This window comes from Aquarana catesbeiana, linkage group LG01 (genome assembly GCF_042186555.1).
Source record: "Aquarana catesbeiana isolate 2022-GZ linkage group LG01, ASM4218655v1, whole genome shotgun sequence".
Classification (NCBI taxonomy): domain Eukaryota; kingdom Metazoa; phylum Chordata; class Amphibia; order Anura; family Ranidae; genus Aquarana; species Aquarana catesbeiana.
The window spans coordinates 737,903,745-737,931,015 of NC_133324.1; the positions used below are offsets into that span (position 1 = coordinate 737,903,745).

Below are 27,271 nucleotides of genomic sequence, written 5' to 3' on the forward strand. Positions count from 1 at the left end.
GCTGTGGCATTGTCGGACTGGATCCTGACCGGGCAGCCCTGTAACCTGATAGTCCAGGCTTTTAGGGCTAGATATACCGCCCGGATCTCCAGAATGTTGATGGGTAAGGTCCTCTCTGTCTTGGACCATATCCCCTGAATCGCAGACTGTTCCAGAACTGCTCTCCAACCTGACAGACTGGCATCTGTTGTTACCACCATCCAGGTAACCGGTAGAAAGGATTTCCCCTTCTGCAGGTTTTTCGGGTATGAGCCACCAATTGAGGCTCTCACGCACCGCATGCGACAGGTACATCGGAAAGTCTAATGCCTGAACCTTCTTGTTCCAGGTTGACAGAATACTGTGTTGCAGCATTCTTGAATGAAACTGAGCATAGGGAACTGCTTCGAATGAAGACACCATCTTCCCTAGCAACCTCATACAAAGGCGGACAGAAGGACCCTTCTTGGTCCTGACTGCCAGAATCAGCTCCCTTAAAGCAGTGATCTTTGCCTGAGGTAGAAATACTTTCTCCTGGCTTGTATCTATGATCAGACCTAAATACTCCAGTCTTTTTACTGGTTTTAGGAAAGATTTTTCTAGGTTGAGGATCCAACCTAGGTGTTCCAGATACTTGACTGTGGATCTCAAGTTCCCGTTCAAGGAGGCTACCGACCGGTCTATCAATAGCAGGTCGTCTAGGTATGCTATGACAGCTATACCCTGAGCCCTTAGTCTGGCCAGAGGAGGGGCCAAGACCTTTGTGAACACCCGAGGTGCAGTGGCTATCCCAAAAGGCAGAGCCACAAACTGGAAATGGCGCCCTCCTACCTCGAAGCGCAGAAACTTCTGATGAGCAGGAAAAATGGGCACATGCAGATATGCATCTCTGATGTCTATCGATGCCAGAAATTCTCCTCCCTGCAGGGTAGAGACTACTGTCCGGACTGATTCCATGCGGAAGGACTGAATCCTTAGGAATCGGTTCAGATCCCTTAAATCCAGAATGGGTCTGACATACCCATTTGGTTTTTGGACCGTAAAAAGGTTGGAATAGAAGCCCAATCCTTGGTCCTTTGCGGGAACCATCATAATGACCTCCTGCGACAAAAGTCGCTCTAACACTAGAAGGAGCGACTGCTTCTTCTCTGGGTCTCTGGGGACACTTGATCTGAGGAACCGAGGAGAGGGAAATTCCTGAAACTCCAGCTTGTACCCTAAGGTTACCGTGGAGATTACCCATCTGTCCTGGAAATCCTCCTGCCAGAGCCCTGAGAACTGTCGCAGTCTTCCCCCCACTCGAGTGAGCGGGGGCGCCCCCTCATGCCGAGGTCTTAGTGTTTTGCCTAGTAGGTTTCTTCCCCCAGGACTTCTTCTGTCCCTGGGGTTGACTCTTGTCTCTGGACCCAGGTGGAGGCGGCCGTCGAGACTGCCTGGAGGCTGAAGCCCCCGGCGCTGGGGAAAGAGTCCGTTTGAAAGAGGGATGCTTACTCTTCTTCTTAACAGGTAAGAGAGTGCTTTTCCCACAAGAGATTCTCTTGATATAGTTATCCAAGTCCTCTCCAAACAACCTTTCACCACGAAATGGAAACCCTGCCAGGAGCTTCTTACATGGTGCTTCGGCTGACCAATTTTTCAACCATAGAGAAAAGATTAATGGCCATGATATGCACCAACGTATATGCACCAACCCCAGTGAAAGACAGGAGGTTTGCACGATAGAATGTCTAATGGCGTCAACCACAAAGCATAAGGCCGCTGGAAGGTTAGCCAACCCCTGGGCCTGCTGTTCAGGTAATACTTTGATGACCTGCTTAACATGGTCTCTTAAGTATTGACAGACTCCAATCGCTGCTACTGCAGGTTGAGCCACTGAACCTGCTAAGGAAAAAACATCCTTCAATAGGGATTCCATCTTTTTATCTACAGGATCCCTGAGCATCTGAGCATTGTCTACAGGACAAGTCAGACTATTATTTACGTAGGAAATGGCGGCATCAATGGCCGGTATTCCCCGCATTTTGATAAACTTTTCTTCCATCGGATAAAGTGTTGAAAACTTTCTCGGCGGAAAAAAGTTTGTCTGGGTGATCCCACTCAGAATAAATGAGCTTTTCAAGTAAATTATGAAACAGGAAAAGCCTGTGCTGCTTGGAAAGGTTTCAGTGACCCCAAAGCAGAAGAGGATTCTTTAGCAGTTTCAGGTAGGGGCAACTTAAATGTGGAGCGGACCAATCCAGTAAGGATGTGCACTAAGACTTTCTCCTCTTGGGAAGTCGCAGAGGGTCCCTCTCCACCTGATTCCTCTGAAGAGGAATCATCCATCCCATCCTGATCCTCTGAAAGGGATTCGTCTCCTTTATCCCAGAGCTCCTCTTCCTGAGGGTCTTGGGGAACAGAGGAAGGCCTAGTACGTTTTCTTCCACTGAGTGAAGCTGTAATCATGGCCATTAATCTTTTCTCTAAACCATTAATGGTTGAGGAAAAAACCTCTTGAGTAATGTATACAGGGGCTGAAGTGCCAGAAGCAGGTGTAGCCCCTGACCCCAACGGCTCTCCCTGGCTAGCCGTCCCTGGCCCTGCAGGGGGGGGGGGGATGCTGCTGACAGGGGGCCCTCAGAACCTGAACGAGATCCCCTAGTGTCTCTGATTCTTGAGATGCTTGAACCTCTTCTACCCATAGTGCAAAGCAAAAAGGTGTGAGGTATCCAAAATGAACACTGACTGCTGAGCGATGTAGTCTGGCTAAAAGCCTTGCTACCCAATGCTCAGTCTGGTGTTACTTCAGTAAATGCTGCCTAGGAGAATGCATGTGTCCCACCTTACATGCGACCGTCAGCTCTGTGTCTCTCCAAAGGCTGTGTGCACCTGTACAGAGTGCCTTAATAGCCTGAAGCTGGCCAGAGTGGGAGTCTAAGCACCTGTGCTGATGTACACCCCCCCCCCCCCCGAATTTTGAAAAAAACGAGCGCTTCCCGACTCTCCTGAAATACTATGTAGGAAGGCTGGGGGGAGAGGGAGGAGGGAGGAGGGAGAGAGGCTGGTAGTGAAGGGCCTGCCTGATAACCGCAATGGCGAAGATGGCGGCGGGGGCTGCGGTGCCTGAGCAGTATAACCACTGTCTAGACCCCTGTGGCCTCCCCCTAGCCTGGGGGGAACATTCATACTTGAGAAATCCCCCCATCCATCCTACCGTGAGCCGGCTGGAGACGCTGTGAAACTTGTGCAGCATGAACACTGAGTCAGACAATCCAGCATGACAAGGTGTGTGCTCTTGGCAGCCCCCGGTGGTCACAATAGGCATAGCATGCATTTACCTTAAAGGAGAAACCTACTAGAATTAGAAAATTCTGTGGAATCTCCTCTTACCTTATCCAGCCGCAGGGTTCAGTTAATACAGACCCAATCTTCACCTCTCACGGTGGGCTCCGTTTGAAAAAAACGTCAGAGACTGGGGCCCCCTACGAATAGGGGGATCCTGCAGTTCTGGGCCCGTAAAGCACCCGGCTAGAAAACCATTTTCTAATATGCGGGGTCCAGCTCTCTAAAAAGAGAAGCATTACAGGTAAAACCTCGTTTCTTCGGACACGAGGCCCGGGTACCATCCAATTCGGTCTAGAAAGGACACTTTGAATGGATCCGGTCTGCCTGGCTTGCCCCAGTATAGGATATAGGATATTCCCTTTGGAGCTCAGCACATCTTTACACGTCCATCACCTAAGATACTGGCGTAAAAACTGAGGTATCCCTGCAAGGGGAGGGATTATATAAGGGGTTGAACTTCCTGATAGGGTGTACCAGTGTCCAATCACCAGTGATACCCTATATAACCCATCAGTAATTACTGTGGCTCTGTGTCCCGTGATGTTCGAGAAAGAAATGTGTTTTTTTGTCTGTGTCCCTTTTGGAGAGATTTGCTATCATTTCCAGACTTGACAGGAAACGACAGAAAATCCTGGCAATAGGGGCACAGCCAATAATAAAAATTCGACAGAGGTTCTAACCCTTAACCTCTCTATCTAAAGTGAAATAAATGTTTTGGCTGGGTTTGGACTTAGCCATGACTATGCAGTCATCTATATAGGCTTCAGGGGTATAACCATGCAGGTGATCACCTTGAATACCCCACATATTTTTAAGCATCCCATACATTACAGTTATTTTCGATCAACCAGAGGATTGTGTCCTGACGGCAGAGATACTTCCCCGGCATCAGAACACACTGATCAGCGCTGTCAGCTGTGGCCGGTGGGGTTAATTGAAAGGCATTTATTCGACAGGGCGATTGTACAAAAGTCAATCTACTGTACAACCAGGGTGCCCATACATGGATCCTAATTTGGCCAGCCCCTGCTGAATCGGCTTAAAATAAAATATGGCCATCAGAGTGCCCCTTAACATAAAATGTGCCCATCAGCATGCAAGCTTATTTTATGTTAATGGTCATGCTGATGGGCATATTTTATGTTAAGCGGCACGCTGATGGGCACAGAAAAATATGCCCGTCTGCGTGCCCCTCAACATAAAATGTGCCCATCAGTGTCTTAAAATAAAATATGGCCATGAGAGTGCCCCTTAACATAAAATAAGTAGCACTCTGATGGGCAGATTTTATGTTACATAACCTTAACATAAAATATGCCCATCAGAGTGCTACTTATTTTATGTTAAGGGTCACGCTGATGGGCATATTTTATTTGATCTTAAAATAAAATATGCCCATCAGAGTGCCCTTAACATAAAATAAGTAGCATACGGATGGGCACATCTTATGTTAAGGGGCACTCTGATGGGCACAACAAATTATGCCCATCAGCGTGCCGCTTAGGAAAAATGTGCTCCCCATACCTTGAGCTCAGGAGTAGTCAGTACAAGCTGCAGTGGGGCGGAAGCTGCGAGTAATATCTCGCAAGTGAGAGTCAGGAACAGGGAGCTGGGAGCCGCAAGAAGCAAGGGGGCGGGGCGGAGCAGGGACGTGACATTACACCCAGCTGGGCGCTCGTGACAGAAGCCTGGGAGCTGCGAGTAGCAGGGGGGCGGGACAGAGCATGCACATGACGTCACACCCGGCCGGGCGCTCTTGTGTCAGAAGACCGGGAGCAAGAGGTGCTGTCAGGAGGCAGGGTGCACACACGCGACGTCACTGGTTGCTAGGAAACCCACAGTACCAGCAAAGCAGGGACTGCTACTACACTGGCGGTGTGGTGGTCTGGGCAAGAGCATCGCTCAGTCCATGCCCGGGCTGCCATTTAATGACTGCTGCTCTAGGCCTTATTCATAGGATTCTATAGTAAGAACTGTGCGATTTGTACAGCAGTGAATTTCAGGCTTGAGCTGCTGCAGAGAGATCCATGAGGAGGATCAGTTCCAGTAAGGGATATAATTTCAATTTACAAATACTGTACTGGTGACCCCACAATAGGAATAAAACGTTTTCGCAGGAGGGAGTTTAACAAGACACGTGGCCACTCATTAAAAGTAGAAGAAAAGTGGTTTAACCTTAAATTACGTAGAGGGTTCTTTACTGTAAGAGCGGCAAGCATGTGGAATTCCCTTCCACAGGCGGTGGTATCAGCAGGGAGCATCGATAGTTTCAAAAAACTATTAGATAAGCACCTGAACGACCACAACATACAGGGATATACAACGTAATACTGACATATAATCACACACATAGATTGGACTTGATGGATTTGTGTCTTTTTTTCAACCTGTAAAAGAAATGCTTAAGCTATGGCATGATCATGCTGCTTACATTTGCCTAGTTTGCCGGAGATTCGGATGACTGTAGGCTTTCTTAATATAACAGGAGGACCTGGCTGCTCCTTCTCAGTCTCATCCTTGGAAAACAGCTGGAATGGATCTGACAAAATAAAATGCATTCTTTTGGAAATCAAATGTTGCAATGTTTAGCAATCCTCTGAGTTTGGCCAGAATTTAAGAGTTGTTAAAAAAAAAAATGGCCAACAGTAAAGGCACAGAAACATAACTGCTTTAATCTGTCTAGGCAAAAAAAAAAAAAAAAAGAAAAAAAAAAAAAAACACTTTAGAAACAGAGGAATGAACGAAATAATAGCATAGTGTATCAGCGCTTACCAGAATTTGCATTGGAATCATTAATTTCTGGACTTGGTAACACAGGAGGTAAAACTTCGTCATCAAAGCTGATCAGGTCTAATTCACCCATTGACTTGCTTTGTGTGACCTGTGTAGGTGCTCGGGTTCCAGGAGTTTCCACTGCATTAAATGCTTTGGCTTGAGTTGCTATAGAGAATTTTGGAGCAGGAATCAATGGTTTGGCTCCTACCGGTACAGAGTTATCAGTCTGCAAGTTTTTCTTCGGTAGCATAGGCCTTGGGGCAGGAACTGGGATTATCCTGTCCGACTCTTTACTGTTAATTCCAGACACAGATGTTCCAAGGAGTACATCTGGGATGTCACCGCTGCTGCTTTTTACAACACTTGACTTTGGTTTCTTTGGCAGCTCTGGTTTGGTCACACCACCAGAATCTGACAGACTGGTTGGAACAAGCCCTTCTCTTGGTGTGCATTTTGGTTTGTTGTCTTTCCCTGGTTCCCATTCTCCAGATGTCCTATTAGAAAATGGTTTGGGAGCTACAGAAGGCTTACCAGGAACACTGCTTCTAGTGTTGATGGAGCGTGGAGCAATTTCTGGTCTTCGAGGATGTTCGGTACTTTCACCTTGAGACTCAAAGGCTTTGATTCGTGCCGTAATACTGTTTTGGCTTCTTTCATGGCTCATATTGTTCATTTCAAATAATTCCCCTAGGAAGTTATCATCAAATCCTGGACAAGACTGGCTGGATGGCAGTTCTCCCTCAGCAGTGGCCTGGAAGAATTCACCGTTTCCTTGAAAGATACTCAGACTATTGTTTCCTAAAGGTTTAAGATTTGGTTTTGTCCTTGGTCTTGGCACTGGATATCTGATGATATTTGGGACATTTGTGTCTTCGTGTCGGGTGCTGGTCCCAGCAGTGTTACTGATTGCTATCTGGTAACCACTGTCCTGAACATTGTTTTTCACAAATGGTACTGGCTGTCTGGGTCTCTCTGGCCTTTCTGTTCTTTGCACTAAAAATAGTAACAATATTCATTAAATTGTGCACATATGAACATCAAAATATTTTCAGTAAAAAAAAAAAATGGCAAGCTCCTTTGCCATTTATTTTAAAGCAGAACTCCAGCCAAAAACAAGATAAAATATAAATAGCCCCAAATAAAGATCAAATAAAAATAACAGCTGTTGCTGCATTATTCACCATGAATCTATAGATTTCCCCTGCAATGGTTTTTCTGCCACTAGATGTCCTCAGTCTGATAGCCAGCATCATTCAACCCACATTCTGAGTCCAGGTCTTATCTGAACCTGCCCCACCCGCACGGTGGGGCAAGATGGGGTGAGTGCCCCACCCCCCGGAATCAGCAAGGTGTGTGGTCTCAGTGGTGGACGTGTTGCTATGGGGGTGCTGACTGCATCCGGGTGACACCAGTCAGATGTAGTTATAGCAGATGTAGCTGGTGCTGTCAAGCCCCACCCCCCCATGTGAAGAGATGTAAGCAGCGGCGCTGTGATAGGGGAGAGCTGCGGACTGCTGTCAGGATGTTTCCCCCACTCGCCCCCCCTTTCTCATGTCGGCAGCTCGCTGTACCCGCACCACCAGAGAGAGCCAAGCTGTATCGCACCACCAGAAAGGGAGCAGCATGCTGTCCAGCACCACTAAAGAGAGAGCGCCATGCTGTCCAGTACCAACAGAGAGAGAGCAGGTCAGTGTCACTGGGCAGTGTGGGCACAATAGGAGACAGACAGTACTTGCATTGTATGGCCACAATAGGACTGGAGTCACATGGACGCAATAGCGTCTTTAGGCTATTGTGACCATATAGATGCACAACAGCAGCTATATGGGCACAATAGCAAAAAGATGTTATTGTGCCCATAAAGCTGCTATTGTGCCCATATAGCTCGCCCTCCCCTTCATGACATTGTCGAAAGGGGCGTAGCATGGGTGACCTTAAAATGATGCCCCCCCCTGAAAAATGTTCTGCGGATGCCCATGACGCCAGGCACTCATGTGCTAACAAGAGATATGGTAATAGAATGACAAAACAGAGTGACCGTTGGATGAGCTCATTAAAACAACTGCTTCTGTTTCATGGTCCAGCCACTGGCTAGGTAGGGACAAGACCTGTGTTACCAAACAAAGAAAAATCAGGTCTTTTTCCTTGCCAAACAGGGCTGTGTTGTGTGGCAGAAGTGTAAATCTCAGAACTGGAAGGACAGAAATATAAATGTCAAGTAAAACAATTCCTTTACATGTATTTCAGCTGTGTCTATATAACTTTTTTGGAGTTTAATTTTCAGAAAAAAAACAAAAAAAAAAAAAAAAAAAAAACACAAAAACATTCCCTCACCCTGTCCTAGAGCCTCACCACTCACATCCCTCTTGATACTCTTGCCAAGTAACTGCCAGTTACATATTGAATGGCATGCTCCCCATCCCAATAACACAGAGCTGAGGCAACTTGATAACTAAGCTCCAGTACTGCGAAGTGGCGGCAATGATTTGCGTGGCAGAGTGTATGTAAATATAGGCATCAAAAGGTAGTGTTTTTTTTTTTTTGGATAGGTTTACAATAATGTAAGCAATAAATGCAAAGTGTGTAACGTTTTAAACGTTCGTGTGTTTGTAATAATCAATGTACATTGGGCAGCCTTTTGCCTCACAGCTGACTGCAAACAATAATATCTGGTAGGTAGAAACCATGTGATATAATTTGATCAGGCTGGGAGACCGGTAGTAATCACAGTCTATGTGATATTAGCAGCCTTGGCTAGGAGCAGCAGTTTTTATTCAGGCAAAAATAATATCTTATTTAATCAATATTAATATGATTTGGTAATTCAAACATATACCTTACTGGTTCATGAGGAGGATTTACATTTGGATGTTGTTGACCACCCTGAACTTCTATTACTCGAGGACAAATCCTGTATCAGTAAAGCCAAGTTGAAGCTGTAGGGTTGAATTACTAAGGCACCCTTTTACACTAGCGACCGATCAGGTCCGCATGTCCATTTTTCAGGCAGACTCGATCGGGCCACCCATTGTCCTTTAAGGGGCGGCAGATGTCAGCTGACACCCGCCGGGCATCCGATCTGACAAAATCTGATGAAAACAGACGTATGGCAATATGTCCGCCATCCATCCAGCGGGGTGAATCGGATGACAATCGGATGAAAATGGACATGCAGTCCATTTCCATCTGACCGCCCCATAGAGGAGAGCGGGCTCTGCCCTTGCCTGCTCTACATAGCAGAGCGGACACAGACCTGTGATCCGCCTGCTCAGTGGGGCTCAGCAGAGAGATCCACCGCTGAGCAGGCAGATTGGACGGCTCTGTCCCATGTGAAAGGGGCCTAAAACTGGAGAGTGCAAAATCTGGTGCAGCTGTGCATGGTAGCCAATCAGCTTCTAGCTTCAACTTGTTCAGTTAAAACGAAGTTCCAGGGGGGCGTGTCCTGGCTATGGAGGAGCGAGGATATGTGTCTCCTCAGCTCCGCACCACCACAGCCGCACTTAATCACAGCTACGGAGGGGGATTTTTACTCCAGGCAGCTCCTACCATGTCCCAGAGGTGTCGGCTATCCTCCCAGCCATCGAGGACCAACTGCTCGCAACAGGCACAGCTGTAGTTGTTCTTCCTCGGGACTCACAGGCAGAGTCGTGAGGCTTCCAAGTTGGCGCTGACCGCGAAGGCCCAGAAGGCCGCAAAAGCCTCCCAACAAGCCACTGCTCAGCTCCAGAAGAATGCAGCTTCCCCGATTCTCTTCCCAGGGTCGGTGAGTGAATCTGTTCACCCTACCTCCCCTGGCTCCACAGCATCTCTAGGCAGAGGCTAGGATGTTCTAGACCTTCTGGGGGATGAAGACATCAAGCACCATATTAGGTCACTCCCCACCAGAGAGGACCTGGAGCGCTTGGATAATAAGGTAGAGAAAGGAAGACAATGCACAGCTAAAAGCTGATGCCTCACACCTTTGTACTAGAGTGGAGTCTCTGGAGCAGAGATTTGATGAAGCCCTCCCTGCCATTTCTATGCTACACTAAATGCATTACATAGGTTCAGCAATATGAAACTTTGCTCTGTCAGTTATATGATGTGGAAAACCGGAAGCTACGGCCTCCAGGGTTATTATCCCCACTCTGGTGGGCATATTTAAGGAAATACTGCCTGCAACTGCTACTATCGAGATTGATAGTGTCCATAGGGCACTAGGACCCCTTCTCAGAATGTGGACAATCCAAGGGACATCACCTGTAAACTACATTAATACACGCTTAAAGACCTCATTATGCAAAACATGAGCAGCAAGCCTTACTTTGATTTTAATGGTGCACGTTTATCCTTCTATCAAGATATTTCCAAGTGTACCCTCATGCAACGCAGGGCACTCCGCCCCCTTCTGACTGCTGTTCAGGAAGCTGGTCTGACCTACCGTTGGGGTTTTCCCTTTTTTCTGCAGGTGGCCAAAGAGGTCAAACCTGCCGCCCTACGCACCAAGGATGACCTTCCACACTTCTTGTCCACTCTTGGATTGGATTCTGTAGATTTTCCGGACTGGAGAGCATCAACAGATTTCCCAACAATCAAGCTCACTCAACCGTGGTTGCCTGCTAAATGCAGAAGCTGTAAAAGGGATCGGCTGTGTCCTCCCTCTGGTTCCTCACCAGGCCCGTCTACCTCCTGTGACTGATGGGGCGTTTTCCCGGCCCCCACGGTCGAATCTCTTTTGTCATGGGGTGAGCCTGCTGTTCTGCCTATGACCCTCGTGGTGACCATGTCTGATCTTGATCTATTTTAATATTGCCGAGACGACCTCCAGTGGAATCTAGGGCCGCCCCATCTTGATTTTTTTTTTTTTCTGTCATTTACTGCCGATACTGTCTAGGTTTTTGTTTCGAGTACCCCGGCCTTGCCGCAACTGGCTTAGACTGCAGCCTGTGGGCATTTAATATTGCTATGGATTCCTCCCCCTCCTTCAACTATGGCATCTTGATAGATGCGGTGAAAAGAGACGGAGCTTCCTTATCTTTCCCCTCATGTTGGCCCACGTTCCCCACATAGGCCACCCTTTTTTGGGTATAGATCCCTATTGGGACTCTGGGTTATGGCTTGGGACCCTCGCCCCGAGCCTGACATACAGATGTTTAGATTGTTATTATGGGTTTTACCATATTTTGTTTTTTGTTTTTTTTTATGGTAACTTTACATGTTTCTTCTTTTTCTCCTTTTCCCTTCTCTTTTCATCTCCTTTTCTCCCTGGACCAACCTTCTGCATCCTCGCCCACACCACCGAGCGCGCTGGCACATTTGGCACTCTACCCGTCCTCCAGATCTTCTATGGCTAATCTAAAGGTAAAAAGGTAATCTCCTACAATGTCCGGGGCCTCTGTTCCCCTGGCAAACGTAGTAACTTGTGGTGGGAACTAAAAAGGTCTGCGGCACAGGTGAAATTCTTGCAGGAGACCCATTTTACTCCACATTCACTCCCTAAGCTGTCCATTCACCTCTACAATCAGTGGTCCCTTAGCACTTCCCCTGTATCCAAATCTAGGGGGTACAGCTGTTGCGATCAACAAATCCTGCCCCTTCCAGCCCACCGGGAATAGAGTGTATCCCCTGGCAAGGTATGTTTTCTTGAAAGGCACAATTGCTGGGCAATTGTATACTTCTGCCATGATCTATGCCCCCAATACTAACCGACTTAATTTCATAGATACAGCCCTGGAGCAAATGGCAGAATTCAAGGAAGGTCTCTTGGTCCTTGGGGGCTTCTTCAATGTTATCCCTGACCCCTTACTTAACATGTCCCATACATGACCCTCACACTCTTATGCTTTCCTCAAGCATTTTCACAGGACCCTCCAGTCCCACCTTTTGATGGATATATGGAGGGTGCTCCACCCCTCAGGTAGAGATTTTAGCTACTATTCCAAAGTACATGACGTTTATACTCGCATAGATCATATTTATGTGGACCGCCCTACCCTCGAGCTCCTGCAGTTGGCGTCCAGTGAAAATTTTACCATCTCTGATCATGCTCCGGTCATGATTGTTTTCACCTTGCCATCAAGCACCCATAGGGCCTGGACATGGAGGTTGAATGAAAATCTGCTAGACAATACTGCAGTGGTGGCAGGGGTAGCGGACGTTTTAATGCATTACTTCAAGGAAAATAGCAAGGATGGCCTTAGTGAGGGCATTGTGTGAGAGAGCTATAAGGCCAGTGGTTAGGAGGGAGTTGATCTCCTTGGGCTCGAAGCTCAAGAAAGCACGTTGAGCGGATTTTTAAAGGGTACTTCATGCCCTTCAAAAAGCAGAACTCCAACATAAACATAGCTGAGACCCTGAAGAAACTGACTGAATTGAGGAAGCTATTCTTGCGTTTGTTGGATTGCCAAGCCTGTAAACAGTTTAGATACAGTATATGTCTCATAAATATTATGAGCATGGCAATAAGTGCGGTAGTATGGTCGCAAAGGGGCCTCCGAAAAAAGCATGCTCAGGCATATATACAAAAGTTTCATTCCTTCTCTGGAGAAATTGTGGTACAGTCTTCTAAAATTGCCTCAGGGTTCTGAGATTATTACACCAACTTATATAACTTTGACTCTGGTCTGTCCCCCGATGCACAGGCGACCGGATTAACGGCCGTTCAGGAATATTTGGCCTTGGCAAATATCCCTCCCCTGACCAAGGATCAATTTTCCACTTAGGAGCTGCTGATGACTCCCGCTGAGATTGAGGGAACAGTGAAGTCCATGCCCAATGGGAAAATCCCTGGCCCCGATGGATTCACCAAGGCATACTATAAGTTTTTTTTTTCTCCCTTTTGGCGGCACCTATTTGTAGTTATTTTGGGGGCAATACTATTCCCAGAGAGGCGCCGTTGGCTCAAATCTCGGTGCTTCCGAAGGAGGGCAAGAAACCCACCGTCTCCCAGAGTTATCGCCCCATAGCCCTCCTTAATGTAGATATTACAATTCTGGCAAAAATTTTAGATAGCAGGCTGAAGCATATTTTGCCCCTTATCATTCACCCTGACCAAACGGGTTTTATTACAGGTAAGGAAACTAGGGATAACCCTTAGAGCAATCCAACTTATTCACTGGGCTTGTAACCGCCACGATCCTCGGCCCTATATAATCTTATCGACGAATGCAGAAAAAGCATTTGACTGCGTTGATTGGTCCTATCTGCAAGCGGTGCTAGAGGTCCAGGTGTTGGGACCACGTGTTGACATTAATTATGGCCCTATATTCCACTCCCAGTGCACAGGTTAAGGTTAATAGGGTTCTCTCCTCCCAATTCTCGATCAGGAATGGCACAAGGCAGGGGTGCCCCCTTTCACCCCACTTTTTTGCCTTGTTGCTAGAGCCACTATTACGCACCGTACGAGCGAGCACAGAGATTAAGGGTCTGAAGGTTGGTAATACTGAACATAAGCTATCAGCATACGCTGACGATGTGCTATTTCACCTTTCAGATCCCCTGATCTCCTTGCCCAACCTGATGAGAGAACTTAAACATTTTGGATCGCTTTCCCACTTTAAAATCAATTTCACAAAGTCGGAGATCCTGCCTATCCAATTGACCCCCTCTTTAGCAAATAGCCTTCAGACTGCCTTCCCTTTTACCTGGGCTAAGTCTTCCCTTAGATATTTGGGCATACAGCTTACGAACCGCTTTGATACTCTATATCAGGGATCCTCAAACTATGGCCCTCCAGCTGTTACGGAACTACACATCCCATGAGGCATTGTAAAACACTGACATTAACAGACATGACTAAGCATGATGGGAATTGTAGTTCCTGAACAACTGGAGGGCCATAGTTTGAAGACCCCTGCTCTATATGCTACCAACTATCATCCATTACTCGATGCGGTTAAGAGAAACCTTTCACAATGGACAAAGACTGCTTTCATGTTGCTAGGGTGGGTGAATATCATAAAAATGAACATTCTGCCTGGAGAAACGTATGGCAGGCAGGAATTTATTATATGCACCATGGCTGCCCCGGGAACACAGGGGACTGTCTGATACCACTTCCCCATTGATAGACCACGCTTTTTCAGTTTGAGATCGGATCAACCCAAGCCTGAATTTGCCCCCCCCCCCCCCGGGCCCCGTTGGCTCCGCTGGGTGGGATCCTGTGGTTTCCTCCTGGTGAGCAAACTGAATGTTTTGGGCCCTGGGTGGACAATGGCATTGCCAGTTGCAGTAAGCTTATGAGGAATGATAAGCTATCGAGTTTTGACACCCTACAGGCTAGACATACAGGTTCCCGATTGGACTTTTGGAGATATAGACAACTCAGTCGCTTTTTAGAGATACATGGCCACTCTATCAGGGATATTTCCTCCCTCACACTTTTGAACGCCATTTTGTAGATGAAGACCCGATACCTCCTATGATCTCCGAATTATACCAACTACTGGGTTCCACCACCCATGAATCTAAGCCTACTCATATACGAGTGTGGGAAAGGGACCTAGGGCTTGAATTTACCGTGACTCAGTTGGCTCACCTATACCAGCTTACTCATTCATGCTCCATCGATTCTAAACTTCAGGAAACAAATTACAAGGTAATGTCACGCTGGTACCAGGTGCCGGTAGAAATGGAGCGTATTTACCCCTCCATGCCTAAGCTATGTTGGCGAGGCTGCGGGCACCAAGGTACACTTCTACATATATGATGGGAATGCCCCTTAATTATGCCTTTTTGGGAAGATATCAAGTCCCAAATAGAAGATATCCTAGGGCTAGATGTCCCTCTATCCCCCATTCACTTCCTCTTGCACATCCCTCCGATCTCAATCAGCCAATACAAGAAAAGTGCACTGCCTCATTTACTGAATGCAGCAAGGCGATTGCTTCCAATCTATTGGAAGCAGTCACGAGTTCCTAACCGGGAGGAGTGGATTAGCAGGGTGAATGACATCCGGCAAGCAGAAGACTGGATAGCGACTTGTAGGGGTTCTCATGACCGCTTTGTTAGTGTCTGGACACCCTGGATAGACTAGGTTTACGACCCTGGGTATGTGTCCTCTAGTTTAGACATACCTTTGTTGGAGTTGGCCGAACCATCCCTTAAAACCTGCAAGCTGCCAGGAACCTAGAGGGCCGAGACATACTCTTCGTTGTAAAGTGACTTTTCACATTCCTATAGGCCATTTATTTTACCCTGGGATGGCGCGCTCGATGTGGGCATGCAGAAGGTTTATTACAAGATTCCAGGTATGCTATGGTTGTCTCCTTTCCCCTCTTTCTCTTTCCTTTAGCCTATGGAATAATGTATACAATTCCTGTTCTGTGGATTTTGGTTTATGCACTACACAATTTGCAATAGCTGGACATGTAGCCCCAGTGCCTTATCGCTGGAGGGAGGCCTCCTCACGTTTCTCCCCTTGAGCGTTTTGCTTTTGCCTCAGGTACGCCTGGCTTATGTGGCTTGCCAAAGGAGGTTAGTCAGAGGCTATTTTGGCCCCCTCCACCGATGCCTATCACCAGCTAGGTGACCCTGTATTCATCATAGAATTATTGACAGCATTCACTGGCTTAGTGCTAACGGCTGGGCTATCATGTAGAGGCTGTTCTGTATACCTTTTTGTGTGCCTAAGACTATGTTCACCGATGTCATTGAGGCTTTCCTGAATCCCCATTGGGTAAAGCCTTTCTACTACTTAGCAAAATGTTCACCATTGTTTTTCTTTTCCTTTCCGTATTTAGTTTGATTGTCTGTACCATATATGTGATACATGTCCATTTTGGTTCATGATTTTATCTATATGCAAATGTTTGATATGACATGTTACTTTGTCCTAAAGATTTAAAAAAACAAAACAAACAAACAAAAAAAAAAAAAAAAACGGAGTTCCAGGCAAAAATTGAACTCCTTTTAAAACTAAAGCACACCCCACCCCATTTCGGATATTTTTTTTTTTTCATATCCTTTTGGTATGTTTTCTTCGGGACCTCCGTCCCATGGCGCCATGGCGAGGTACATCAGTTCCGCAGTTTGTTTTGTGCCCTCCTCCGTCACCCCCCTCACCTTCTGGGACCTGCGTGTCCCCCAGAAGACTGGACCATTCAGAAAGCGTTGCGTGACTTGCACATTCGCAGTAGAACACAGGCTGTGAAGCCGCAAGGCTTCACTTCCTGTTTCCCTTAGTAAGGATTCCTGCATCCGGAGCCGAGGGATGATTTGGCTTCGGCTGTCTACATTACAGGCTCCCTGGACAGGTAAGCGTCCTTTTATTAAAAGTCAGCAGCTACAGTATTTGTAGCTGCTGACTTAACTTTAAGTCAGGAACTCCACTTTTAGCTTTGACAATAAAATGTGGACGTTGTCAGTTTCTATACAAAGCTGCACCAGATTTTGCACTCTCCAGTTTTAGTAAATCAACCCCTGTATGTTTCAACCACACCCTGGTGTTAATTTCAGGGGGAGAAACCTGTTTTTGTGATTAGTGACCTTTTAATAAAAGATGTATAAAGTGTTAGAAAAATGCTTCTTAAAAAAAATGGGTTTCTAACTGTGCATGTGTGCACCACATGTAATTTGAAGAGAGCTTTGACACAGCTTTAAGGGAAAGTCAGTGCACCCCCTTTCATTAACATTATATATTATGTGCTGTGCAATTTAGAAGTTTCTTAGCTTTTTAACGTATAACCAGAATTTTAAACCTACCTGTGATTGTGGCTTGATCACAGAGAACAGGCTGATGAATTACATTATTGCCAGGCCCAGGGCGATCATCCTCCAAAGGAAAATCTGTCTGTGTAGCACACGTTGATGTCCGCCTGGGCTCAACATTAGCACTGGGTGTGGTAACTTGGACTTGGTTGATTTCTTTTATGACCTGCTCATAGGATGGAGGCTGTTTCACAAATAAAGAAAGCAATTGTTACATTGCAGGCAATTGAAAGCACAGCTTCATAGGGCTGCTCTGCCCTGATGCAAACATAACTAGAGTAACATAATACCTAATATTTTTCAATACTGAATATATCCAAACCTAAACTACATGTAAATTTAGTCTTCTTTCACATGGGTGGCAGTAAAAACAGGCAATTGAGCTGCATTTTTACCACCCACCTAAGGATTTACATCACAGCAAATTTAATATGCATGTCAAGTTGACAGGTGGCACCCTATCTGGCAAACTCAACCATTAAAGTCAACAGGAACACGCCAAAACCGCAAACCAAAACAATTGGTTCGTGGCTGCAGCACATTAGTCCTACTGTAAATTGGCCTTCGAAAAAAAAAAAAAAAAAATTCGGGAGGAAGAAGGATAGCCTCCTGAATGCCTGGCAGCAGCCGTTTAGCCACATTGTGAAAAGTGATCCACTGCAGAATGCAGAGAATGGGTGAGTGTGAACTTTGCTAATACACAATAGACATTACTACCAAAGACTACCAGTTGGAATGTGCATTGTAAAACACTAACCTACCTCATAGTTAATGTCAACAATATTACCATTTCATTTTTTTAAACACCTTACATGCTCATTCATGTTCTACATTATTATATATGGTTAATAAAGCAAATGTAAAAAAAATCTGAAAGAGAAAAAAAAATATTAACTGATACGGACCTCTGGATGATGGGAATCACTGGGTCTCCACTGAGGTGGGGGTGGAGGAGGAAACCCTAGGCCCCCTGCTGGACCACCATGAAACCAGGATCCAGGACCAATCGGCTCAGCAGCAACAATGGTGATCTCAGGACGTCTGCAATAACAGCAACTGAAGTAAAACTCTGCATAATATTTCTATTTTTATAATACTTAAAATACATTCATCTAGCTCACAGTGGTTGTGAGTTATTGCCATAGTTCCAAATAACCCAATTATTTTTCTGATCACCTGGCAAATATATTAATAAAACCTTTTAGATCTACAATAAAAGTTTGCTTTATTAGTTCAGACCACTGACAAGTAATTTTGCTCATCCCTATAAGAACACAAAAGATAACAAATTTTCTAGATAAGAAAATCATTGCTTTATTGAATAAGTTATGGTATGAAAGGCCAATCTAGATCATTTCAGTTTGAAGTATTTGAGGCGAGGCATTATAGCATAACATTCTCTGAATGCACACAGACGAGACCTTTATATTCTCCCTTAGGGCTTAATTTACTAAAACTGGCGAGTGCATCTGGTGCATTTCTGCAGAGAAACCAATCAGCTTGCAGTTTTGTTTGTCAAAGTTTAATTAAACAAGCTGATATTAAAAGCCAATTGCCTACCATGCACAGCTGCACCAGATTTTGCACTCTCCAGTTTTAACAAATCAACCCCTTAGCTTCTTGTCTAGTCTAGAGCACAATGTGAATTGTCGCTTAACAAATTAAATACAGAAAACTAGCTTTGTGTCGGAAAATCTTAATGGACAAGACCTTTAACACGGATCTTCAGCAACAAAACTTAAATGCCAATATTTTCCCTAAATATAAATATGCAGCTCGCACATGTGCAGTGGGAAGCCGGCATGAAGCCGAAAGAAAGAAGCTTCCTGCCTTTTCGTCTTGGGTCTCAACACCACCTTGTCCCTATGCAAGACCACAAAGGGTTCTTTGCAAGATGAGGCTGTCAGTTCAGATATTTACAATACTTTTCTGAGGTGTTGGCTACATGGAAAACCACCTTTTGGGTGAGAATAAAGAGGAATGTCTCTAATGGGTTTAAATAGTGGTTTCTAAGGTGCAGAGAGAGAACCAAATTCAAATTCCACGAGTCACTGGGGAAACAGAGAGGTGAGCTACATGCAAATCCCCTGTACAAAAGTCTTAATTAAAGAGTGAGAAGCCAACGGTCCCTGAAATAGAATTAAAAGGGCAGAAATCTGCCCCTTCTTAGTACTGGAAGCCAGCTACCGAAAGAAGAGGCTTCATTCCACAGAGAAGCTTCCTGGGTGACCTCTAGACTTATACTAATTTATTAAGCCTTCCACGTCTGATGATAGACCTTGTGGGATGTAGACTTCCCAGCCTTAAGTATCAAAGGAATCATAAAGAGAGAATGCCCCTGTCCCTTAGCACCAGGTACAGCAGGACTTAAGCTTGGTACACACTATCAGTTTTTTCATTCAAACCAGCTCCCTGTACTAACTAAAAATGCAATATTAGTACAGTGATCTCCCCACTGAGCTTTTGTGTTCCGACAAAGGGACTGCCCGCACCCCCCCCCCTCCCCCACAAGAACACATCGGTCACTGATCGGATACTGGTTTTCTAGCATGCCCGTTTGGTTGACTTCTGTTGGACAGGCTGATATACACATGGGCCGAATATTGGCCGGTTTCTGTTGAACCTGCTAATACTGGATAATATTCGGCCCGTGTGTTCCAGGCTTAAGGTTAGTCTTTACAACAGCAGAGTTAAAGAAAAGATATCTATCCTCCTGGGATATTAACAAAAAACTGAGCCACGCTGGTAGTAGAAATGGTTATCCTGGGCTGGCCTACATTTTTTTCCAGTGTCCAATTCTTCTGTAGGCAACAGTTTAAACCATAGGTTGAAGAATTCCTGTTTCTCTCAAAGGTCGAGAAAAAAAAAAAATGTTATTTGACAGAAAATGTCCAACATTCATACTGATTACAATGACAGATACAGTGGGGAAAATTATTTGATCACCCTGCAGATTTTGTAAGTTTGCCCACTTACAAAGAAATGAAGGGTCTATAATTGTTATCATAAGTGTATTTTAAATCCGACAGAATAGCAACCAACAGCAACCAAAAATCCAGAAAAAAAAAAAAATGTGATACAAATGTTATAAATTGAGATGCAGTTTAGTGAATAAAGCAAGTATTTGATCCCCAAGCAAAACATGACTTAGTACTTGGTGGAGAAACCCTTGTTGGTAAACACAGGAGGTAAGAAGTTTCTTGTAGTTTGTTACCAGATTTGCACACATTTCAGGAGGGATTTTGGGCAACTCTTCTTTACAAATCTTCTCTAATTCCTTGAGGTTTCTTGGCTGTCGCTTGGCAACTCAAAGTTTCAACTCCCTCCATAAATTTTCTATAAGATTAAAAGGAGAAAACCAGTCTTAGCTTTTTAGGCTGGGCTTCTCCTATGAGTCACAGGAGTGCAATTCATTTTGCACTCCTGTGACCTGTTTTCAGCGGAGAGCGGTCTGCAGTCCGCTCTCCGCCGACATCACTGCCATCAGCCAAGGCAGCGCGTCATCCAGACTTCCAAGTCTGGATCCGCCAGCTGCCTTAATTGATGGCACTCTCAGCCCCTCAGCGAGCTGCTGAGACAGCCTCTCCCCGCCCCTCCACAGCTCAGCACTCCAATGGGCGTGGAGAAGCAGAGATGAGAGCCGCTGACTGACAGCTTTCCTTGTGAGAACTGAGCCATCGGCGATGTTCGGTGGCTCAGTTCTCAGTGCAGAAACGACGGGGGACAGCTGCAGCATCGGTCTGATGCTCCATCCAACGAGGTAAGTATGAATAAAAAAAAAAAACCCACACTTCTCTTTTAAGGTCTGGAGACTGGCTAGTTCACTCAATGACCTTAATGTGCTTCTTCTTGAGCCACTCCTTTGTTGCCTTGGTGGTATGTTTAGGGTCATTTTCATGCTGGAAGACCCATCCATGACCCATCTTCAGTGTTCTGGCTGAGGGAAGAAGGTTCTCATCTAAGATTTTAAAATACATGACCCTGTCCATTGGCCCCTCAATCTGGCAAAGTTGGCCTGTACCTTCAGCAGAGAAACAGCCCCAAAGCATAATGTTTTCACCTCCGTGCTTGACTGTAGGGATGGTGGTCTTCGGGTCATAGTCAGAATTTTTTATCCTCCAACCACAGCTAGTCGAGTTATTGTCTAAGAGCTCAATTTTGGTCTCATCTGACCACGGCACTTTCTCCCAATCTTTAGCTGAATCATTTAGCTAAACTGGCAAACTTCAGACGGGCTTGTACATGTGACTTCTTGAGAAGGGGGACCTTGCAGGTGCTGCAGGATTTCAATCCATTGGGGAGTATTGTTTTACCAATGGTTTGTTTGGTGACTTTGGTCCCAACTGCCTTGAGATTATTCACAAGCTATTCCCATGTAGTTCTAGGCTGATCCCTCACTTTTCTCATGATTATCCTTACCCCAGGAGGCGAAAGCTTGCATGGAGCTCCAAGACCGAGGGTGATTGATAGTTATTTTGTATTTCTTCCATTTGCGAATAATCACTCCAACAGTTGTCTCCTTCTAACCAAGCTTCTTGCTGATGGACTTGTAGCCCATTCCAGCCTTGTGCGGGTCTACAATCTTGTCCCTGATGTCGGACCCCCCCCCGGTGCTCACGGCGGTCGGCAAATCTTCCCCGGCGATCGGAGGTGAGGGGGAGGTCATCCATTCGTGGCCCCCCCCTCGCGATCGCTCCTAGCCAATCAATCAGATCATTTCCCTGCCTCTGTATTATACACAGAGGCAGAGGAAATGATGTCATCTCTCCTCGGCTCGGCATTTTCCGTTCCGGCGCCGAGGAGAGAAAACTTCAATGTGAGTGTACCAACACAACACATCATAGTAGAACATGCCAGGCACACAATACACCCCCGATCACCCCCCCGATCACCCCCCAATCACCCCGTCACACTGACACCAAGCAGTTTTTTTTTTTTTTTTCTGATTACTGCATGGTGTCAGTTTGTGACAGTTAGTGTGGTAGGGCAGTTAGTGTTAGCCCCCTTTTAGGTTAAAGTTTTAACCACCTTGATCACCCCCAATCGCCAGTGTCGCTAAGCGATCATTTTTCTGATCGCTGTATTAGTGTCACTGGTGACGCTAGTTAGGGAGGTAAATATATAGGTTCGCCGTCAGCGTTTTATAGCGAGAGGGACCCCCATATACTATCTAATAAAGGTTTTAACCCCTTGATTGCCCCCTAGTTAACCCTTTCACCACTGATCACCGTATAACCGTTACGGGTGACGCTGGTTAGTTCGTTTATTTTTTATGGTGTCAGGGCACCCGCCGTTTATTACCAAATAAAGGTTTAGCCCCCTGATCGCCCGGCGGTGATATGCGTCGCCCCAGGCAGCGTCAGGTTAGCGCCAGTACCGCTAACACCCACGCACGCAGCATACGCCTCCCTTAGTGGTATAGTATCTGAACGGATCAATATCTGATCCGATCAGATCTATACTAGCGTCCCCAGCAGTTTAGGGTTCCCAAAAACGCAGTGTTAGCGGGATCAGCCCAGATACCTGCTAGCACCTGCGTTTTGCCCTTCCGCCCGGCCCAGCCCAAGTACAGTATTGATCGATCACTGACACTTACAAAACACTAAACGCATAACTGCAGCGTTCGCAGAGTCAGGCCTGATCCCTGCGATCGCTAACAGTTTTTTTGGTAGCGTTTTGGTGAACTGGCAAGCACCAGCCCCAGGCAGCGTCAGGTTAGCGCCAGTACCGCTAACACCCACGCACGCACCATACACCTCCCTTAGTGGTATAGTATCTGAACGGATCAATATCTGATCCGATCAGATCTATACTAGTATCCCCAGCAGTTTAGGGTTCCCAAAAACGCAGTTTTAGCGGGATCAGCCCAGATACTTGCTAGCCCCTGCGTTTTGCCCCTCCACCCAGCCCAGCCCACCCAAGAGCAGTATCGATCGATCACTGTCACTTACAAAACACTAAACGCATAACTGCAGCGTTCGCAGAGTCAGGCCTGATCCCTGTGATCGCTAACAGTTTTTTTGGTAGCTTTTTGGTGAACTGGCAAGCACCAGCGGCCTAGTACACCCCGGTCGTAGTCAAACCAGCACTGCAGTAACACTTGGTGACGTGGCGAGTCCCATAAGTGCAGTTCAAGCTGGTGAGGTGGCAAGCACAAGTAGTGTCCCGCTGCCACCAAGAAGACAAACACAGGCCGTCGTGCCCATAGTGCTCTTCCTGCTGCATTCACCAATCCTAATTGGGAACCCACCACTTCTGCAGTGCCCGTACTGCCCCCATTCAAATCCCCAACCAAATGCAGTCGGCTGCATGAGAAGCGTTTTTTGTTATTGCTATTATTGTCCCTCCTGTCCTGACAATCCTGGTCTTTGCATTGGTGAATGTTTTGAACGCTACCATGCACTAGCTATTAGCGTAGGGTACAGCATTGCACAGACTAGGCACACTTTCACAGGGTCTCCCAAGATGCCATCGCATTTTGAGAGACCCGAACCTGGAACCGGTTACAGTTATAAAAGTTAGTTACAAAAAAAAGTGTAACAAAAAAAAAAAATAGTTGTCGTTTTATTGTTCTCTCTCTCTCGATTGTTCTGCTCTTTTTTACTGTATTCTATTCTGCAATGATTTATTGTTATTATGTTTTATCATGTTTGCTTTTCAGGTATGCAATTTTTTATACTTTACCGTTTACTGTGTTTTATTGTTAACCATTTTTTTGTCTTCAGGTACGCCATTCACGACTTTGAGTGGTTATACCAGAATGATGCCTGCAGGTTTAGGTATCATCTTGGTATCATTCTTTTCAGCCAGCGGTCGGCTTTCATGTAAAAGCAATCCTAGCGGCTAATTAGCGTCTAGACTGCTTTTACAAGCAGTGGGAGGTAATGCGCCCCCCCCCCCCACCGTCTTCCGTGTTTTTCTCTGGCTCTCCTGTCTCAACAGTAAAACCTGAGAATGCAGCCGGTGATTCAGCCAGCTGACCATAGAGATGATCAGAGACCAGAGTGCCATCCAAACATCTCTATGGCCTAAGAAACCGGAAGCTATGAGCATTTCATGACTTAGATTTTGCCGGATGTAAACAGCGCCATTGGGAAATTGGGAAAGCATTTTATCACACCGATCTTGGTGTGGTCAGATGCTTTGAGGGCAGAGGAGAGATCTAAGGTCTAATAGACCCCAATTTTTTCAAAAAAAGAGTACCTGTCACTACCTATTGCTATCATAGGGGATATTTACATTCCCTGAGATAACAATAAAAATGATTTAAAAAAAAAAAAATGAAAGGAACACTTTAAAAATAAGATAAAAAAGCAAAAAAAAAAATAAAGCATAAAAATAATAAAGCACCTCTGTCCCTCCCCTGCTAAGGCGAACGCAAGCGTTGGTTTGGCGTCAAATGTAAACAGCAATTGCACCATGCATGTGAGGTATCACCGCGAAGGTCAGATGGAGGGCAGTAATTTTAGCAGTAGACCTCCTCATTTACAGAGGAGGATTTACACTAAAGTGGTAACCTGTAAAGGCTTTTAAAGGCTTTTAAAAATGTATTTAGTTTGTTGCCACTGCACATTTGTGCGCAATTTTAAAGCATGTCATGTTTGGTATCCATGTACTCGGCCTAAGATCATCTTTTTTATTTCATCAAACATTTGGGCAATATAGTGCGTTTTAGTGCATTAAAATTTAAAAAGTGTGTTTTTTCCCCAAAAAATGCGTTTGAAAAATCGCTGCGCAAATACTGTGTGAACAAAAAAAATGAAACACCCACCATTTTAATCTGTAGGGCATTTGCTTTAAAAAAATATATAATGTTTTGGGGTTCAAAGTAATTTTCTTGCAAAAAAAAATAATTTTTTCATGTAAACAAAAAGTGTCAGAAAGGGGTTTGTCTTCAAGTGGTTAGAAGAGTGGGTGATGTGTGACATAAGCTTCTAAATGTTGTGCATAAAATGCCAGGACAGTTCAAACCCCCCCCAAATGACCCCATTTTGGAAAGTAGACACCCCAAGCTATTTGCTGAGAGGCATATCGAGTCCATGTAATATTTTATATTGTGACACAAGTTGCGGGAAAGAGACACATTTTTTTTTTTTTTGCACAAAGTTGTCACTAAATTATATATTGCTCAAACATGCCATGGGAATATGTGAAATTACACCCCAAAATACATTCTGTTGCTTCTCCTGAGTACGGGGATACCACGTGTGAGACTTTTTGGGAGCCTAACCGCGTACAGGACCCCGAAAACCAAGCACCGCCTTCAGGCTTTCTAAGGGCGTAAATTTTTGATTTCACTCTTCTCTGCCTATCACAGTTTCGGAGGCCATGGAATGCCCAGGTGGCACAAACCCCCCCCCCCCCAAATGACCCTATTTTGGAAAGTAGACACCCCAAGCTATTTGCTGAGAGGTATAGTGAGTATTTTGCAAACCTCACTTTTTGTCACAAAGTTTTGAAAATTGAAAAAAGAAAAAAAAAAAAAAAAAAAACAGTTTTTTCTTGTCTTTCTTCATTTTCAAAAACAAATGAGAGCTGCAAAATACTCACCATGCCTCTCAGCAAATAGCTTGGGGTGTCTACTTTCCAAAATGGGGTCATTTGGGGGGGGGGGGTTGTGTCACCTGGGCATTCCATGGCCTCCGAAACTGTGATAGGCAGTGAAGAGTGAAATCAAAAATTTACACCCTTAGAAATCCTGAAGGCAGAGATTGGTTTTCGGGGCCCCGTACGCGGCTAGGCTCTCAAAAAGTCCCACACATGTGGTATCTCCATACTCAGGAGAAGCAGCTAAATGTATTTTGGGGTGCAATTCCACATATGCCCATGGCCTGTGTGAGCAATATATCATTTAGTGACAACTTTGTGCAAAAAAAAAAATTTGTCACTTTACCGCAACTTGTGTCAAAATATGAAATATTCCATGGACCTAACATGCCTCTCAGCAAATAGCTTGGGGTGTCTACTTTCCAAAATGGGGTCATTTGGGGGGGGGGGTTGTGCCATCTGGGCATTTTATGGCCTTCAAAACTGTGATAGGTAGTGAGGAGTGAAATCAAAAATTTACGCCCTTAGAAATCCTGAAGGCGGTGATTGGTTTTCGGGGCCCCGTACGCGGCTAGGCTCCCAAAAAGTCCCACACATGTGGTATCCCCTTCTCAGGAGAAGCAGCTGAATGTATTTTGGGGTGCAACTCCACATATGCCCATGGCCTGTGTGAGCAATATATCATTTAGTGACAACTTTTTGCAATTTTTTTTTTTTTGTCATTATTCAATCACTTGGGACAAAAAAAATTATTATTCAATGGACTCAACATGCCTCTCAGCAATTTCCTTGGGGTGTCTACTTTCCAAAATGGGGTCATTTAGGGGGGGGGGGGGGGGGTTGTACTGCCCTGCCATTTTAGCACCTCAAGAAATGACATAGGCAGTCATAAACTAAAAGTTGTGTAAATTCCAGAAAATGTACCCTAGTTTGTAGACGCTATAACTTTTGTGCAAACCAATAAATATACACTTGACATTTTTTTTACCAAAGACATGTGGCCGAATACATTTTGGCCTAAATGTATGACTAAAATTGAGTTTATTGGATTTTTTTTATAACAAAAAGTAGAAAATATCATTTTTTTTCAAAATTTTCGGTCTTTTTCCGTTTATAGCGCAAAAAATAAAAACGGCAGATGTGATCAAATACCATCAAAAGAAAGCTCTATTTGTGGGAAGAAAAGGACGCAAATTGCGTTTGGGTACAGCATTGCATGACCGCACAATTAGCAGTTAAACGACGCAGTGCCAAATTGTAAAAAGTGCTCTGGTCAGGAAGGGGGTAAATCCTTCCGGGGCTGAAGTGGTTAAAATACACCTATGATAACAATTATAGACCCTTAATTTCTTTGTAAGTGGGCAAATTTACAAAAGCTGCAGGGGATTAAATAATTATTTTCGCCACTGTAAACATATCATACAATATTTTCAGTATGATCCAAGTAAGCTATGCAGAATTATTTTATGGCCATTTTGTTAGATACACTTATCTACTGGGTCTACCCCCACCTTCAGAACTGCCTGAATTGTTCACTGAATGGATTCAACAAGGCGCTGCATATGTTCTTCAGTTCTCTGATGCAGAGTTGAATTTCCTATGCTTAGTTGACAGAAGTACAATCTGCCACAATTTTCTGATTCTATAGTTCATCCTCTTTAATGTGTGACAATATGAATGCTAACAGATGCCCTTCTGCACACCACTGTACAGAGGGGGTTATTTCAGCATTTGTGGGTTTCCTACCAGCTTGGACAAGTCTGCCCATACTCCTCGGACCTCATTATTAAGGGGTTTTTCCCCCACAAATCCCTGTAGCTCACTGGATGTTTTTCACATCATTCTCTGTAAATCCTAGAGAATATGTGACAGAACTATGTCTGAGATGCTGCAATTTCCATGTCTGTCAGTAATGACCATTCCACAGTTAGGCTCGGTTCACACTGATGCGAGTTCATAA

General features: G+C 45.2%; 1 protein-coding gene across 1 annotated transcript in view; it reads right to left on the bottom strand.

Moving 5' to 3' along the window:
• SH3D19 (SH3 domain containing 19) overlaps positions 1 to 27,271 on the bottom strand; it is a 200,275-nt gene that overhangs the window by 44,610 nt on the left and 128,394 nt on the right. Inside the window, exons 5-8 of the mRNA XM_073604961.1 lie at positions 17,670 to 17,805; positions 16,759 to 16,948; positions 6,076 to 7,071; positions 5,735 to 5,842 (exon numbers count right to left, since the gene is read on the bottom strand). Coding sequence (XP_073461062.1) covers positions 5,735 to 5,842; positions 6,076 to 7,071; positions 16,759 to 16,948; positions 17,670 to 17,805 — 1,430 coding nt within the window. The remainder of the gene's footprint in view (positions 1 to 5,734; positions 5,843 to 6,075; positions 7,072 to 16,758; positions 16,949 to 17,669; positions 17,806 to 27,271) is intronic.